The following is a 16,680-nucleotide window of genomic DNA, read 5'->3' on the forward strand; positions in this document are numbered from 1 at the left end:
TCCCCATCTGCCCATCAAGGTGAACCCACTGGGGAAGCTCCAACCCCATGGCACAAGCGGTCAGTGGGTCCCTACAGCGGATCTCACATTCAAAGTGGACAAAGAAGCCTTATTTTTAGAAAACCTTTTCACGTAGCCAAGTAGACCTTTCCTCACCACAATCTGTCCTACAGGCATATTTGAAAACTTTGCCATTAAGGCTTTTGTTTTGTCTAAATTCACTTTGTTCAACATTCCCCCCCTCCCCCACCCCCTTTTTTTTCCTCCCACCCGAACAAAGCAGCAAGAGTTTGGCTAATGATGGGAAATGAGACGCCTGCTCATGGACGGCTCCCCTCCTGCCTTCCCCATCCCTCCAGAGCCTTCAGGGACGGGTACGGACCGACACAGGACAGAGAACCAAGACCATCAATTTAAGCGCCACGGACTGGGAGCAACCAGAATTAAGATCATCCCCGGAAAAAAACAAAACAAAACAAAACAACAAAAAACACCACAACAAAACAAACAGACAAAACCAAACAAAAAACCAAACAACCACAAAACCCCAACAAACCAAAACGCCTTTGCGGCCAAGAACAAGTTGCCGTTATAACGCAGTCCTTTGCCACCAAGAGAGGTAATTCTCAAGTTACCTTCGCGCTCCGGCCGGACGCGGAGGGCGGGAAGGGGCCGGGGCCGGGCGCTGAGGGGGAGGGCGGGGCTGGGCCTGTGTCAGCAGCTTCCCCGCCGCCTCGGGGGCGTGAGGGAGGGAGCGGCCGTCGGGGGCGGAGGGCGGCTGCGCGGCTGCCTCCCCGCGCTACTGGCGGCCCTGAGGGGGCAGCGGCTGCTGGAGCGGCGTGAAGCGGGTCGGGGGGCTGGGCCGGGTCGCCGCGGTGGGTTCCCGAGCCCGGCAGCCGGGTCGGAGGGGCTGCTGCTTGGCGGCGGGCCGGCCGTGCGCAGGGGGAGGGAGGGAGGGAGGGAGGGAGGGAGCCGCAGGGCGGGGAGCGCCGCCGCTCCCGCCCTCTTCGCGCCGTGCGGGAGAGGGGCGACGAGGCTGGCGACCGGCGCGGGAGATGCTGCTCCGCTCTGATCCCGTCCCCGCGCTCCCTTACAGGCGCCGACCGCAACCGCTGGTGAGGAAAAGGGCGAAGCTCCGGGCTCCTCGGCTCCATCCCCGGGGACGGCGGCTCTAGACCGGCCGGTAGGTCCGCGGCTCCCCGGGCCGCTCGTCCCTGCGAGGTGCGTGGCTCTTGTATGTGTGTGTGTGTGGGGGGGAATCTCGCCGACCGGCGACTGTTTAATCTGTGGCAGGGCGGCGGGGATGTCGGGGAGGGGGGGCGGAGCGGGCCGCCGCGGGTCTCCGCGCCCGCGGAGGGGACGAAGCGCGGGGCCCGCGCCTGGGCGGTGCAGGGCAGCAGCTGTGGGGCAGAAAGGCCTCCCAAAGCGCGGCGGGGGGTGGTGGTGGTTCTGCCCCTGTACTTCCTTCCCGGGTCGGCTTTGGGGTTGAACTGGGCTTTTAGTAACAGCGGTTCGTGCGTGGGGGTTTGCGTCAGCCGGTGGCAGAAGGCTCGTTTTTGCTTACGCCAACCAAACAAAGCAACCCCCCGAACTTCTCAGCAAGGAGAACGCTTTGCTTTATTCAAGTTTTTGGAGGAAAAGAAATGAAGTATAAATCTCTTGGCCGATGATGAGAAATAGCGTAGGTTTCGTTGGCTTTTTATCTCCTAGCAATCGACACCTCCGCAGACCGCAGAATAATCTCTCTCATATTCTAGATTGTGTCATTCTCTTTAAATTGCATGTTTAAAACAACAAAGGCAGTGACTTCATAGGGAACCGCCAGGAGCTGCTCTGTACCACTCCTGTTTATTGGAGAAACATTAGGGAACCGGTTTGGTTTTGTAGGTGGGATCAGAAGTAAATGTAGGACATGAAAACTGTGAGGTTGGTTGCAGGTAATCTGCGTCTAGCCATCTTATTAAGGTGTGAGTTTTGGAGAAGGGAATGTGAAAGTCTTTGCATGTGGAACTACAGGGGCAGTAACCAGGATCAGTTCATGAAGCTTTTTCGGTGGGAAGAGAAGCTGGTTTATGAAATTCTATAGTGAAACTGAGTCGGAATACACAGACGTTCTCCTGGGGGCTGAACCTCATGTGAGAAAGCTGTCACTGAATACATGTGTTTCTAGGTGTCTTGACTGCCAGGTCATTCGTTTGGGCTGAGGCTTGTGAAGTGATAACATTTTATGACTTCAGAGAAGGGCTGCTTTCTGTGTTCAAATTATGCATCAGGCCTCTGACTGATACTCTACCTGTGCAATCTGTCTTTGGATGACCAGAAATATGTTTTAAAGACACTTCTGCAAGAGTTAGAATCAACCAAGATACAGATACAAATAGAAAAACAACTTAAATAGTTTGTTCTTGTGCAAGGAATACTGATGAGGAAAGAGTAAATCTAGTCTTAGAATCTTTTGGAAGAGCAGTTACAACAGAATTTGCTACCACTCCTAGCGCTATCAAACATACCTATCTGTTCAACTTTCACATTGGGCATATGTATTTCACCTGGAGTGTCTGTCTTATCTGCCAACAAGCACGTCTTTCCATAAACAGCTTTTCCATGTAGGCAGTAGTTTAGGAAAGAATGACAGCAAGAGATAGAAAAACCTAGTCTAACTTCTAAAGGTATTTTATTACTTGTTTTTAACCTAACAATCCTGTCTGATGTCTGGAAAAGCACATAGCATATATTACTCCCATAATGGGACTTTTTTTTTCTTTTGCTGTTGAACGATAAAAAAATTGAACCTTCTGTAGATGAGGGGTTTTGTATTAATTTTTTTTTCCTCTTCAGAATGTGATTTGTTTTTGAAGATAAAGGTGCAGTAAAAGTAAGTACTTTTGAATAAACCAGATGTAAAAGGAGACAGAGTGTTGTTATAATGGCTTGACTGAAAAAAAATTATTCACTCTGAGACGGTTGTTGAGTGGAGTTGGAAGCTACAAGAGCCGCAGACTGGACTCTTGAGTGAATAGAAGAGTATTCGTGAGACAAGGAAGTGTCTGTGTGAAAAGGATAGGCTGAATGGTAATGGATAAGTGAGTGGACAGCACATTTTCATCAGGATAACACAGTGGATGGAGAGGATGGCATCCAGTAGTCTATTCACAGCTTCACAGGCTTTTGAAAGTAAAAATGGGCTGTGATATGGATAAGTGGTAAATAACGGCTGTAACTGGTCATCTTGAGCCTGTGATCACTTGTGCATATAGCATTGTCATCTTGTATCCCTCTTAAGCGAAGTAGTGAAGAAACGTAGGAAAGGGAGGCGGTTGCATTCCTGCAGGTGGGAAATTACCAAGGCATAAATGTTGCTTTTGCCTGTTCCAGTGGGAAGAAAGGTGTTGTGGTTTTTTGCCTTGTTTTTTTGTTTTTTTTTTTCTTTATGTTGGGATTTCTTCAGCCATGTGTTCTTACACATATAGAGTAAGTATTGCAGTGAAGGACTGCAAGTTGAAATGCAGTCTGTCATCTGTTTACTTTTTAAAGAGCACAGCAAAGCAAATATTTTCACTTTTACATGTGAAAATTATTTGGCGTAGAGCTATTTTCCTCCCAACTGAATGCAGGTATGAACAATAATAATTAGCAGTTGTATAGTACAATAAATCTTCAAAGTGCCTTCAAATCTTAATCAGCAAACCTTAATAGCATGCTATTCCTACAAGAGAGGTAAGTAATTAGATAAAATGAGATGGGGCAGACTCTTAAATGGAGTTTATTGTTGAAGTGCCAGTCACTTGGACAAAGCTCTTCTTTATCACTGAAGACTCTGAATACTGCCGTACATTAAATGGCTTCTAATATTTATATGTTGAAATACATGATGATATGGCCCAGAGGGCCTGGTTAATATAGGCATCCTCTTTTTCCAAGTCCTTCGCAGGTAAGGAGACCTTCCTTACGCTCAAGAGTCTCTCTAGTGGTTGTTCAACACTCAATAACTTGAACAAGAGTAAGATCAGCTCTTTAAGAGGAATGATTTTCTCTTGAAGAGCTTTCCAGTTTACTCATGCAACAAGCCTAGAACCTTTAGTTTTATTGATAAAACTCAAAGTGATTTTGGCAGGAGTCTGTTAAACTGAAGAATGTGCAAGTATTGATCTGGCTGCCACATTTTGGACATTTGAGAGGGAGTGTTGGTTAGCAGCCCCATGCTCTGTCAGTCACCCCTTTTTTTCTCTGCTTACAGAAGAACTGACTGGACTTTTTTTAAAATGAGCTAGTCAGTGAGACAGGGAGACTGAAAAGTAGGTCTTGGGGTAGTGTGTCATGGTGCAGAAAATACTTGTTAGCAGTTGCCCTAAGCTGTCACTTGCCATGGGACAAGCGTGGATGGAAAGCTATGAATACCAGAGTAAGTTAATGTTGTATGTCTCCAGTTAACTATTAATGAAATCTGTGCATCTGTAAAGAAGGGTGGAACTTCTGAAAGAAGTGTTTCTCAGCCCCACCTCCTCCTGAAGTGTAGTGAAGGAAGCTGGCATTAACAGATGGGAAAGGCAGAGGACGACTCTTTGGTGCCGTTTTTATTTCATCCAGGCTTCTCTTTCACCTATGCCAGTTAAATACCTGGTGAGCAACTAGGCATATTCTTTGTGCATCATTATCTATTAAAATGTTTTCATAAAAGGCAATGAATTGAGTAGGCTGCCTTGGGACAATGATATGCCTTGTGAATTTAAAATCCAATTGCCAGGATAGAGATCTGCTCCAAGTTAGCTTATGAAACTCTGTAGGAAGAATGACAGAGGTGAGAAGGCTTTGTTCTCAGGGTTTCATCTCTTGTTCTTTATCTTTTATATGTAAATCTAATACGCCAAAGAAACGTCTGCAAGTAATATGTCAAGAATTAAAGGAGACCTAGTATTAAAACTGTTGATTTTTGATTGCTGGTATTTATAGGTCATACTGTAGTTTTTTCAGGATGTTGAGTGTTATTAAGGATTTGTAGGTGACAAGGTAATGTCAGATTTAGGACCTGTTGTGTCAGGACATTGTTCCTGCTTCAAGCAGTCTGTCATTAAATTAGATTGAGATGAGGCACTTGGAAAACAGAGGGAAGCTTTATCTCCCATTTCATAGCTATAAGTAAAGCATGGGGAGAAGAATTGACTGACCTACAGTTTATGAAAATTTAAGTGTACAAATTTGGATTTGAATACAAACCTCTTCATGAACTAATCCAATACTGTCAAAAAGCACCTCACTTCTTTGAGATGAAAAGACTTTCAATTTCTGTGTGCTTCCACTTTGTCAGAGAAAAGACGTGTTTTTCTGGGGTGTTCTCCCAACTCTGGATAAAGAAGATTTTTGTTTCTTGAAAATTGTCTTAGGAAAGAGCATATGTCTCTAGCTGTGGGAGAGATATGGAAGGGAATATCCCACAGAGCTTGCTGAAATTTTTGAAAGTGAGTCTGAAAATTATTTTCATATGGTGTTGACATCTTCCCTAACTGAGTATTTGTATGTAGTGTAGGTATTTGGTTTTAGGCACGTGTGCAGAGAGGTACCTCAGAAGTGGCATATCTGAAGTCAGTTTTATTTAGGAAAAAAAAAAAATCTTGAGCTGAACAGCTGCTTGGGTGACTTTTCTTGAACATTGCCATTGCAGGTGATTTATATTTGTTCGGTAAGCTTGAAATTGATGCTGAGTTTAGTAGGAAACACTCCTGTTTTAACTCTGTCTCAAGTAAGAGAACTTAAACCAAGGCTCTTTCCTACCAGACTTTTCACTGAAATCCAATTTTGTTTGTTGCTCTATTATTTGTTGAGGAGAGAAAGCTGTTAGATCATACAAATTCCTCATGTTTTGAAGGTAGAATGTGCTTTTCATCATAATGAGTGCTAGACTCTTACTGGATAAATCAGTGGAAATACCAGGTTCTCCTGTGTTTCATATCCAGTATCACAACAGCTGTAAAAGCTGTTCTGACTACATCTATATATGTATGCAGGTGCAGCTGATGTTCTCTAGCAGTAAGATGACAGCAATCTTCGTAATAGGTTCACAGATGTCCTTGTATGTTGGAATCTCACCACCACTGCCGTGTGCTGTATAAAACAAACTATACTGGTTCATTGTAATAGCATAGTTATGCTACTGTATTAGAAACTGTTGCATTTCCTGTTGACTTCGATTCTATTTCAGAATCAGTGTTGAAAGGCATAAAGAGTTGTTAATGTAAATAATATTTACAGTAAAGTTGCATGCTTGGAGATGTAAGCTTCTCTGAGTCTCATGTCCATTCTGTAGTCTGTCTTTACTTTTATTCATGTAATAGCTACTGTTGTACTCAAGTAGTGGGCAGGCCCTCAAAACCTGTTAAAGGAAAAACCCGAGGAACTGAGTGAAAAGGCTAAGTTATTACTGAGTACAGACAGAACATGGCTTATCTCATTATCTCAAGGATTATAGACACTCATTTGCAGCTCCCTGTTTGTGCAGGGGAATTGGTTCCCAGTGATTAATTTTATGTTTTGGATGAGGATTTTTCCCTTTTTAATATTAATTTCTTTGGCATCTCAATAGTATGTGTAGATTGGCTACAGTATTTTCAGGTTTTCGTATAAATATGAGTGGCTACAAGGAGGATATTAAAAACCCCAATAAAAACGCTGGTGGTTCCAGGGCTTTCTTAGGTCACCAGGGAAAGATAGAATGGAACTTGACTTGTAAAGCCTTGTCTGCTGTGCAGCAGGTATTCAGAGACCTTGGAGGACACTGCTGTTAAAATATGAACTGCAAAATTTCAAACTTGTAAGCAACCTTATTTGGTGTTAAATGTGTTCCATCTTTCTTGATGGGGCTGTTGACTTTTTCTGCTAATCGCTTCTATATATTGTAATCTTAAAAGATTAAATGGATTAAAGAGGGGGCTAAATTAGATTTTGAAACTTAAACTGTTAGAAATTGTTGTGCTTCCTAGCAAAGTCATGTCAGGTTTAAATGATGAATGATTTGGACTTGCATATTGCTTTTAGTAGGGCATGAAAAAATTGAGTGTTTAGATTTTTATCTATGTCATGTAGATAAACTTTATGTAAATTTTCTACCTAATTTGCTCATCACAGTATCAGTACTGTAAAAATTCTTGCTGATTCGTTTTCTCAATTTTCACAATTTATCATGTGCAACAGTATATTATTACTGATTTTTCATAATTATTTCATAGTAAGTGTTTCAGCAAACAGCAAAGTTTAAAGAAGGGAAAGGGAATGGATATTTTGCCTTTTAGTATCTCTACTGTAAAATCACTAAGTGGAAAATCCCTTCCTAGTGTTTAGGATTATGGTCAGTGAAATACTACCTTTCTTTTCCCAAGTCAATGCAAAGGTGTATTTTGCCTTCAATGAACTGAGAGTTTGAATCCTGAGGAAGCAAATGACTGATAACAGTGGTACAATAGCTACTCTTATTCTTTACTTTTTAATGTCAGTGAGCACATGTGTTACTTTGAGAGACATCTCTGTAGTATATGTTGCTGACTAGACAGTTGTGTGGTTAGATTTATGTAGAGTTATCCCTCCATCTGCCTAATTAGACTATATGTAACTTCCTTAAATGATGTGTTTCAGCCACTGATAAATACTGTTTTCTCCTTCGGAGATATTGTTGTGGTATTTCTTTCAAGTGCCTTAGTATGTTTTAACTATTTTTCAATGATTGAGGTGCATTTTTTTGTTTGTTCTTCTGAAGCCAGTTTGCTTTCATCTTCTTCACATTCTGTAAATTGGACTTCTTCACATTCTGTAAATTGGACTTCTTCACATTCTGTAAATTGGACTTCTTCACATTCTGTAAATTGGACTTCTTCACATTCTGTAAATTGGACTTCTTCACATTAATTTGACTTAAAATAAGGGAGCGCTGCCTGTTTGCATGTATTAATCAGAGATTTATTTGTCAGTAAGTTCTATGCACTTTTCAGTAAAGGATTTGTCATCTCAGATAGGTTTTTTAGGAGGAAAGAGATTCTGTCCAGCCTTCACAGACTTTGTCTTTCAGAGTTCTTGTGTATCTTCAGTGATCTTTTCTCTGTTCTTAGAGCAGTGCTGAGTTTCCTCTTAACCATTTGAAGGAGAGCTTCAGAAATGCTTCCAGAAAAAGTCCACTTATTGCTTAGTGTTAGAAGTCTGTACAAGGAGTAGCAGCAAAAAAATGATAACACATCTAATAATACACTGAAATATTGAAAATATTTTTGCAATCTAGGGAAAATCAAGACTTTGATGATACCTTAGAAGTAACTTTGACATTTGTGCATGCTGGTGTTTGGCATCTGAACTGATACACCCTGAAGAGCAATGAGAATCTTCCTGCTAACTTTACTAGAAATTTGAGTAGGATGCAGGTGGAATACAAATGCTGTTGACATCCTTATTGATTTGTAACATTATAATAGACAATGCAGTATATGTCTGTACGTCTCAATTAAGAAGAGGTGTTCTCTCACAGGAATAGCAGTTGTGAAATGTTAAATAGCTTGTATCTGAAAAAGGAAGAAGTTACTCAACAAGCTAGCTAGAATATACCTGTACAGTACTTGGAAGACTTTGAGCTAAAAGGCCTAGCTTGTGAAAACAACATTAGAAAAAACATATTTTATGGCAGGGTGCACACAGCTTAAGAAAGGAAGGTGGGGAAAAGAACAGAAGGAGAGGGAGAAAAAACGGATGGGTCATTCAAGGTGTGCTGAAGCACCTTCAGTTTCCTCTAATCCAGGTTTATGTGCCTTACCAGAATGTCCCTGTCATCCTATGTGCTGGTGGTGAAGGCTTCTGTGAGCTGAGATTCCAGTCTGGTAAAGGTTGGAATGAGTTTTCAGACCTTCAAACTTTGCAAGTATTTTTGGGTCTCTCAGCTCACTGATAATGTTTAAGGCCTTCAGAGGTTAATAATTATCTGCTGTGTGATGTGGAGTTTTTGTTTGGTTGGTTTTGGGTTTTTTTTGTAGATTATTTTTTTTTTAGAACTGTTCCTCCTCATCCCTTTTTATTTATAAGGTTGTCCAAACTCAAAAAAAATCAGAAATTTGCCTGGGAAGTCTGCTGTAATGATCCATCTAATAAGTACTGGAAGAAATAAACACAAAGTTTTTTGAGGAAACCCCAAAACTTTAGACTTATGTTTACTGAAAGAGGCTTCTTCTGGTGCTGTTGATCTGACAAATGTACATGCTTAGCAAAAAAGGCCAATTCCAAAGAACCTTAAATTTTAAACAGTTTAATTTTTCTGTGTCTTGTCACTGCAATCCCTTGAATGACCTTAATAAAGACTTTAAAGATTATCCGATTATAAAGATTTGCTAGCTGGCAGTGATGAAGGTTTGTTTCATCAGCTATAGACTCATTTGTTGAGTGGCTTTGCAGTTCAGTTATCACGTGTGGAACAGCCAAATCGGCCTGGAGCTTTAAGTGCAGGGTCTAATGAATTACTGAAACAGCTTTGTAAAACTCCTTTGTGTCAAATTAAAATGGGATGCTCACCATGATTGTTATAAGACTCTGGTGTTTCAGAAGAATGTGATACATTGTAAAAATTAACTCGGGGTTTTTTTCTTGTTTGTTTTCAGTAGGTTTTGCTACTATTATATCATATTAGTGCCAGCAAGAATAATTTTCTCCCTTTTTCCTTGTTCACTGGTACAGTTCCATCCTCTGTGAATTTGAGGAATATGGTATGTAGAGAAAAAAACTTAAGCCTGCTTTTTCCCTTCTTTTGGTCACAAAATACTAAGGAAGATCTTAAAAAGTTTTTTTAATTACATTTTTTACATTTTATTTGCATGCATTGTCTTCAGAACAGAAAATCTTTTGTGTGCTGGAAGTGGAAGAAAGCAGCAGAGAAAGGTTGGTGGAAGAAAACTTTTTCTGGTATTTTTGGTAGCTGCAGACATTTACTGCTGAGTGGCTGGTAAAAGCCAGGTGACCGTGAGGCATTACAGGGTCCTTCAGGACCTTTGGCATGTTCTCCAGTGAAATTTGAGAAGACATGTTACTGTCTTCACAGCAAACAAAAGAAAAAACTCTGAGCTGCTTAATTACAGCTCTGTCACTGGAACAAAATGTCATTGTGGAGTAAAAGTGTAAATGTGTTCAGAAAGGGATTAGAGAAGTTAACAGAACAGAGACCATTAGTGACTATTAGATTTGACTGTGCAGCTCTAACTTTTAGCTCAGGAACTCAATAAACCAGTGATTGCCAAGGAAGGGTGATAGGAGGGGTGGTCTGATCCAGTATAGTACTTCTTGTATTGAATATTGCTTAGGCTTCTAAAGACCAAAAGAAATAGGAAGCTCCTTCAGACTGAAAACTTCCTTAACCTTTTTTTTAAAAAAAAGCTTAGTAGGAAATCTTCCTTTGAAGCTCGTTTATTTGGGCACCTCAATACGAGAGAGATATTGAGGTGCTGGAGCGAGGGCAGAGAAGGGCAATGAAGCTGGTGAAGGGCCTGGAGAATAAATCCTGTGAGGAACTATTGAAGGAGCTGAGACTGTTTAGCTTGAGGAGGAGAAGGCTGAGGGGAGACCTCATCACTCTCTGCAGCTCCCTGAAAGGACATTGTAGAGAGGTTGGTGCTGGTCTCTTCTCACAGGGGATTACTGACAGAACAAGAGGGAATGGCTTTAAACTGCAACAGGGGAGGGTCAGACTGGACATGAGGAGAAAATGTTTCCTGTAAAGAGTGGTCAGAGAGTGGAATAGGCTGCCCAGGGAGGGGTTGGAGTCCCCATCCCTGGGTGTGTTTAAGGGTCATTTGGATGAGCTGTTGGGGGATGTGGTGTAGGTGAGAACTTTGTAGAGTCGGGCTGATGGTTGGACTCAATGTTCCCAAGGGTCTTTTCCAACCTGAATGATTCTGTGATTCTGTATCCACGTGGGCTGACTTGCTGTTCAGAGAAGTAGCCTAGGAATCAAAGGAATCCAAACACTGGGAACTGCCGTGCTGTCCGTGAAAGTCTGTGTTACAGCAGTGTATTGGTTGCAGTTAGGTCAGTGCTCTGGGTTAGAGGCATCAGCAGTGGTTAGGGCTGTATCTGAAAGATGGGAGAAGTTTCCACCCAGCTGAAGAAATGTGAACAGGACGTTGAGCTGTTTGGTTCAAGCTGCAGTTCCTTGCTTGCTTTTTCATCCTTGATGTCATGGAATCCTTATTCCCTTTTCTTCAGATCCCTTAAGGAGGGATTAAATTATGGATAGTCAAGTAATGAAGGGGGTTAGTTTTCATGCATACAACTCTAGAGTAAAATAGTTGCTCAGGAAGAGGACAAAATGACAGGAACACCTTGGTGGTATCACAAAGTTTCAGTTGCAGAATTAGTTGTTAAAGAGGAAAGTGAAAACATACTACTTGATGAAATAAAATAGATTGTATAAGTAATTGTAATTTTAAATGGTATCACATGAAAAGCACAACAAAACCAACTTGTGGCGACAAATAGTTTGATTTCTTTTACAGATGAGAAACAGGTTATTTAAGAACTGAAGGGCATTCTGCAATCATAAAAGGCATTCTTTTTGTTCTCATTTGCCTCAACACGTGTGCCATTCTGCTGTGTGTGCTCTTTGGTTTCACATGCTGAAATAAGCATAGGATAGTCAACAAGAACGTTTTTCAGTGCAAACCCTTTAGTTTTGTGATATTGTTGGATGTTGATTTTTTTTTTTCTTTCAGTACTGAGTATTAAAGAACAGAGTAGAATCAGCAAATTGCATTTAACATGGTATGTGGAAATTTCCCTGGTGCTTGCACAGTGCAGAATAGAGTTTGCAATATTATAGAAAATATTTTTGAGAATGGCATTAACTGAACTCTTTGATATATGCATTATTCTCACTGATTCTATCCCACCCATTGCCTTTGCTTTGAGAATTAAAGATCACAGAATTTAACTTTTCACCATAATATGAACTGCTGGTTGGGAAGTCTGATGATGCAAAATCTGTTTGTTCTGTTTCCTTCTTCAGTGGTTTTGGAGAAGTGGAAGAGAAACTATTGTCTGTCTAGACTTTCAATAATTTATATATAAATTTACTTTTTATGTGGACAGTGTGCATTTCAAGGCTTATGATGTATTTTCAATGACAGGCTATAAATGCCCATTAAAAACAAAACAAACAACACAACACAACTGTTGTGCCAGGAAGTAATATGCATCTAATAAGAGCAATTGCTTTTTTATAATAGTTTTGAAACCCAGAGGTGTACTGTCTTTAAACTGTTTTCAAATAACTTGTGGAACTCAGATATTTTTTTGTGTGACAAAAGCTCTAAGTAGTGACCAGGAGGCTCTTTGATATAGAGCAACTGTAAATTGTGTGTGATTTCTGGGTGGGGAAAGTTTGCATTTCCTTCTTCTTCCCCCGGCCACCTCCCCCCACCATCTTTCAGTTGGAGAAACTGGGATTTTCTTTTTGATTGCCTGTTTGTAGACTGTTGGTGTAGAATAAAGGGTGAAGTCTTACAGCCGCTTTTCTAGAAGTCTGATTATTGTGAAAGAGGATCACTAAAAACTCGGAGAGGTCACTCATCAGTGTGATAAAAGGCAAAGGCTAAGTTAGTGCCAGCTGTCTTCAGTTATTTTTTTTTTGCCAAAACTCGAAATTTCAATCTGTAAATCTGTTCCTTTTAAAATGCAGCCTGTAAATGGTTCTATGCGTTTATTTCCCCCTAAATGACTGGACTAATATTCAGCTTCTGCGTAAATGAATGAAAAATGGCCAGTAGTGTAAACCAAATCATAAAAATAGTCAAAACAATTATTTGAAGAAAAGTATTTTTCTTCTGTAATTGATTAGTAATAGTCCACAGGATGCCTTAGGTTTGCCAGAAAGACTTGGCATCTATAATGACTTTTTTTTTTTTAGTTTATTTTTTTAATGTGAAAGTTTCCAATGCCTCTGGCTGCTGCTTTTGTCTGTAAGTTGGGTATTTCTTCCTTGGCTAAAAAGCCAATATGCGTGTGCTTTCTCCCTGTTCTTCTCTCTCTACAGTCTCATGAAGTCTTGGTTCCAGCTTCTGTGGAGTAAGAAATTTATGGATTATTCCCCCCTCTGTGGACTGAGAAGATACTACGTTCTTCTTTCTTTGAGATTTAAATGTCAGGGTTGTAAAATTTTGTTCGTTCCCTCCCTGTTTGTTTTCTCCTCACCTCCTTTCATTAATTTCAAATTGGGTATTTCTGTAAGTGGTGAACCCTTGATCCTTCTCACTGATTATCTAGTACTAACCTTTCTCAGATAAGCGTATGCAGCTTGAGGTAAACCAATATAACTGGTTCAGTTTGAACTGTCATTCGTATTCGGTATTTTATAAGCAAAGTTTATAGGGAACGCTTGGTAGCGAGACAGCATGTATCAAAACTGGAAATGTTTTTACATCTGTTTCAGACTAGTGCTCAAGTGCTTTTTTAAAGCCTGAAATTCATGAATTTTCTGTGCTGTATCAATGAATAATCTTTCATGTCTTTTCTAGGGTGTTGATTTAGCAATGAAAGGTTTAAATAGGAGTTGAAGAGCTTCAGCCCTTCTTTTTGCTCACACAAAATTTAGATTTTTTTCTTTTTTCCTCAAAGCACTTTCTATTAGAAGTTTATGCAATTTATATACTGAAATTACGAATAGTATTTTTTATAACATACCCACTTTTTTTTTTAATTTCCAGGACTAAAATTAAAATGCTATATTCAGGACTGGAAGAAAAATTTGGATTGTTGTAAAAGCCAAGCGTGGAAAGGATGAAAGTTGGTATGTTGTATATAGACCATAATGTATAAGACCTGAGCTCTTGGGTTTTGGAGAGATAAACACTACACCAACAGACAGAAAAAATTGTGTTTATTTTAGGTGATTCTAGTTAGTGTTCTTTTGGGTCTCCATGAAATAAGAGTTACAGGGTTAAGCTGCTGTACATAGAATTACCAAACTGATTGAGAAGACAGCAATATTTGATGCATTCTTTAACTGATCTAACTCCCTGTGGTCCAGCTGCATCAATAAAAGATTCAAGTGCTGTTACATTATCCTTCTATTCTCCTTTCACTTAATCCCTCGCTAGGTCAGTGGGTTCAGAGGTTAATACAACCTTCTGCTTGGTTCCATTCCAATACAGCAACTATAATTTGTGCATGGGCATTATCTGCATATGTCCTCAGGCTGACTAGCTCTCCATTATTGTTCATAGGAATGTTCTTAAAAGAAAAGGGAGATGATGCTGTGACTCGCTTTCCTCTCACAGTTTCTAGGCCCGTAGAGGAAGAGTTTCTTCTAGTTTGTCCTTGTTATGCAGCCAAGGGTGTAATATGGCTCTTTGTCCTGTAACTCTACTAATATGAATGTATTTATCATCCAGACAAAGCAAAACTTCCTGAACTCTGCTTTTTGGCAGCAGCGGGTTTGGCGTTGTGTCATGGGAGGAGGTGCTGCTATCTTGTTTTTCCTGTTTTTTTGGCAGTGCCATCTTCTGTGGCTTGTTCTGTCCTGTAATCTCTCCAAGTACCAAAATATTATGGAGCACAGATAACGATCAGATGGAGTCTTTGTCCATTCTAGTGTGTGAAACTAAATCAAGTCTGTTTTATCATGGACTGTCTTTCTCTTTAATATAGATCATGCAGTCTGTTTTGTGTGGAAGGTCTAGTTAAGAGTTCTATCAGTCACCCTTGCAGATTTTTCATGTGGGGATCCTTTTACACTCTGAATCCAGTTCATTTTGTTGGCTCAGAAACCATTCCATCTAAAAGGAAAAGCACTTATAATCACATCACCTTTGAGGGCAGTTAAGACATGGGGAATGTCATGGCTGTAGGACTGAATAAATTACGCAGAGACTCTGAATTTAAAATGAATCATAAATTGGGTGTGTGTTAGAAATTTGTTCAAGGGGCAGTATAGTCAATTTAATAATTGTTAAGTTGTAAACAGCATACTGATTCATGCAGTATAGTGTTTTATTTTTTTCTGAAGTGTGGTGAAGAGTGACAGGCTGAGGGACTCTAGTTAACCAGTCAGGTTCCAATTGTATAATTTTGGTACAAAGCCATATATGCTGTGTCAACTCATGTTTTAGAGCAAGATTGTGATTTCCTACCCATAGGCACTCCAAGTCTTCAAGTGGCTTTGTCTACCAATAATCTGGAGCTAAAACCTCCTAATTGCAGGATTTAAACTAGACAGTATAAACTGCTCGGGAAGATTTTGGCCTCAATAAAGAGCTCATTTAAAAAGCAAGCATCTGTGACCAAAGAACTTCATGTTTTGTGTGGAATCTTTCAACTGATAGGTATCTCTAGACATGTTGCTAAATTAGTTGGTGATAATTTTCATATGGACTGTGCTGTTCTCAGTACTTGGTCTGTACCACATCTACAGAGGTAAGTGGAGCAGATGGGCAAAACCAGTAGGTAAATCTTGATATATGTTACCAGTGCAGGAAATGGATCAACTGTGGATGACTGGATAAAGAAAGTCTGCCTTTAAATAACAGTGTTTTTAAAGTTTTCAATACCTATAAGATGGTGGTGAGTCATGTGCTTAGAAACCCTCATAAGGATAGATTTAACAGAGAACCTAAACAACTTGGGAGCTTAAGAAATACTGGAGTATGGAAACACCAGCAGCAGATAGTTGAGAATTTTGGGAAATCCTATAGTAAACGAGTAGGCAATAATATTCTGCCTATAAAGTTTGTCTTCCTTTTTCTGGGCAACATCTTTGTCTCACAGCATGAAAGTCTATACTGCATGTTTTCTGCGCTCTCTCAGATTTTTATGCGCCCTGCAAACTGGTTACTGGTTAGGAGTGGGTATGCAGACAATATGTACAACTTAAGTCGTAAATTAATTTCTATATGTGTGAGTATGGAAGGAAGTGCAGAAAGAAGGGGTCTGCAATCTAAGAGGACAAATGATCACCTTAGTTGTTGCAGATTCCATGCTTGGGACAAGCAGGTGTTAAGCAGAAGGAGGAATCTCCATGTTTACGCTGTGTGCATCTAACTCAGAGCTCAATTATTATCTGTTATCCGGTTGGGGTGTTTTTCATTATTGGTTTCCTGAATACTGTTTAATATAGTTCATGTCTGGACCTTATTGGTAGCTGACCTAAATTACATTACATTGACAGATTCTCAATTACTGGGTGAAAAAAAAAGAGATGTATCCCATCCATGGACAATGTTAATGAATTTCCAACAGTCTGCTCCTCAGCTAAGCATCACTTCAGGAAGGGGAAACATCTTTTATATCACTTAAATAGCAGATAAGTGCTTTCAAGTGCTTTAGTAGTTAAGTTACTTTTCCTCTGGTAAGTTAGTCACTTAGGGAACTTGCTGTGAGGCCTCTCATGAGGGCGGAGATGATGAATCCCATTGAAATGCTTCTCAAGAAATGGTTCTACCCTTTTGAAACTTGTTAGCAGTACACTTGCAGTACCATGTGTGTAGAATGAAGAGCTGGTTTCTGGACAGATGGAGGTCTGTTACTACAGTTGCAGGCCATCTGCTGGTATCAAATCTGTTTTTACAAATGCTTACAGAATCTTACTTAAGGGTTTTGGCCAAGGCAGATTTAATAGGCCTCTAACAAGGCTTTCAGGTAGTTGATGTTGACTTCTCGAAACAATCAGTGTTGCTG

The 16,680-nt window shown here is 40.3% G+C and overlaps 1 protein-coding gene across 8 annotated transcripts in view; it reads left to right on the forward strand.

Moving 5' to 3' along the window:
* The first annotated feature begins 725 nt into the window (after positions 1-725).
* Positions 726-16,680, forward strand: part of PTPN13 (protein tyrosine phosphatase non-receptor type 13) — a 131,847-nt gene continuing 115,892 nt past the window's right edge. For 5 of the 8 annotated variants that reach the window (XM_074904940.1, XM_074904941.1, XM_074904946.1 and 2 more), the window contains exons 1-4: positions 9,708-9,725; positions 9,849-9,897; positions 13,043-13,074; positions 13,713-13,795. In XM_074904940.1, coding sequence (XP_074761041.1) covers positions 13,786-13,795 — 10 coding nt within the window. In that variant the 5' untranslated portion in view covers positions 9,708-9,725; positions 9,849-9,897; positions 13,043-13,074; positions 13,713-13,785. Of the gene's footprint in view, positions 876-1,096; positions 1,222-9,707; positions 9,726-9,848; positions 9,898-13,042; positions 13,075-13,712; positions 13,796-16,680 lie in introns of those variants that run through there. The other 3 variants (XM_074904942.1, XM_074904945.1, XM_074904943.1) reach the window with 3 other exon arrangements.

Source organism: Athene noctua, chromosome 4, assembly GCF_965140245.1.
Source record: "Athene noctua chromosome 4, bAthNoc1.hap1.1, whole genome shotgun sequence".
Taxonomy (NCBI): Eukaryota; Metazoa; Chordata; class Aves; order Strigiformes; family Strigidae; genus Athene; species Athene noctua.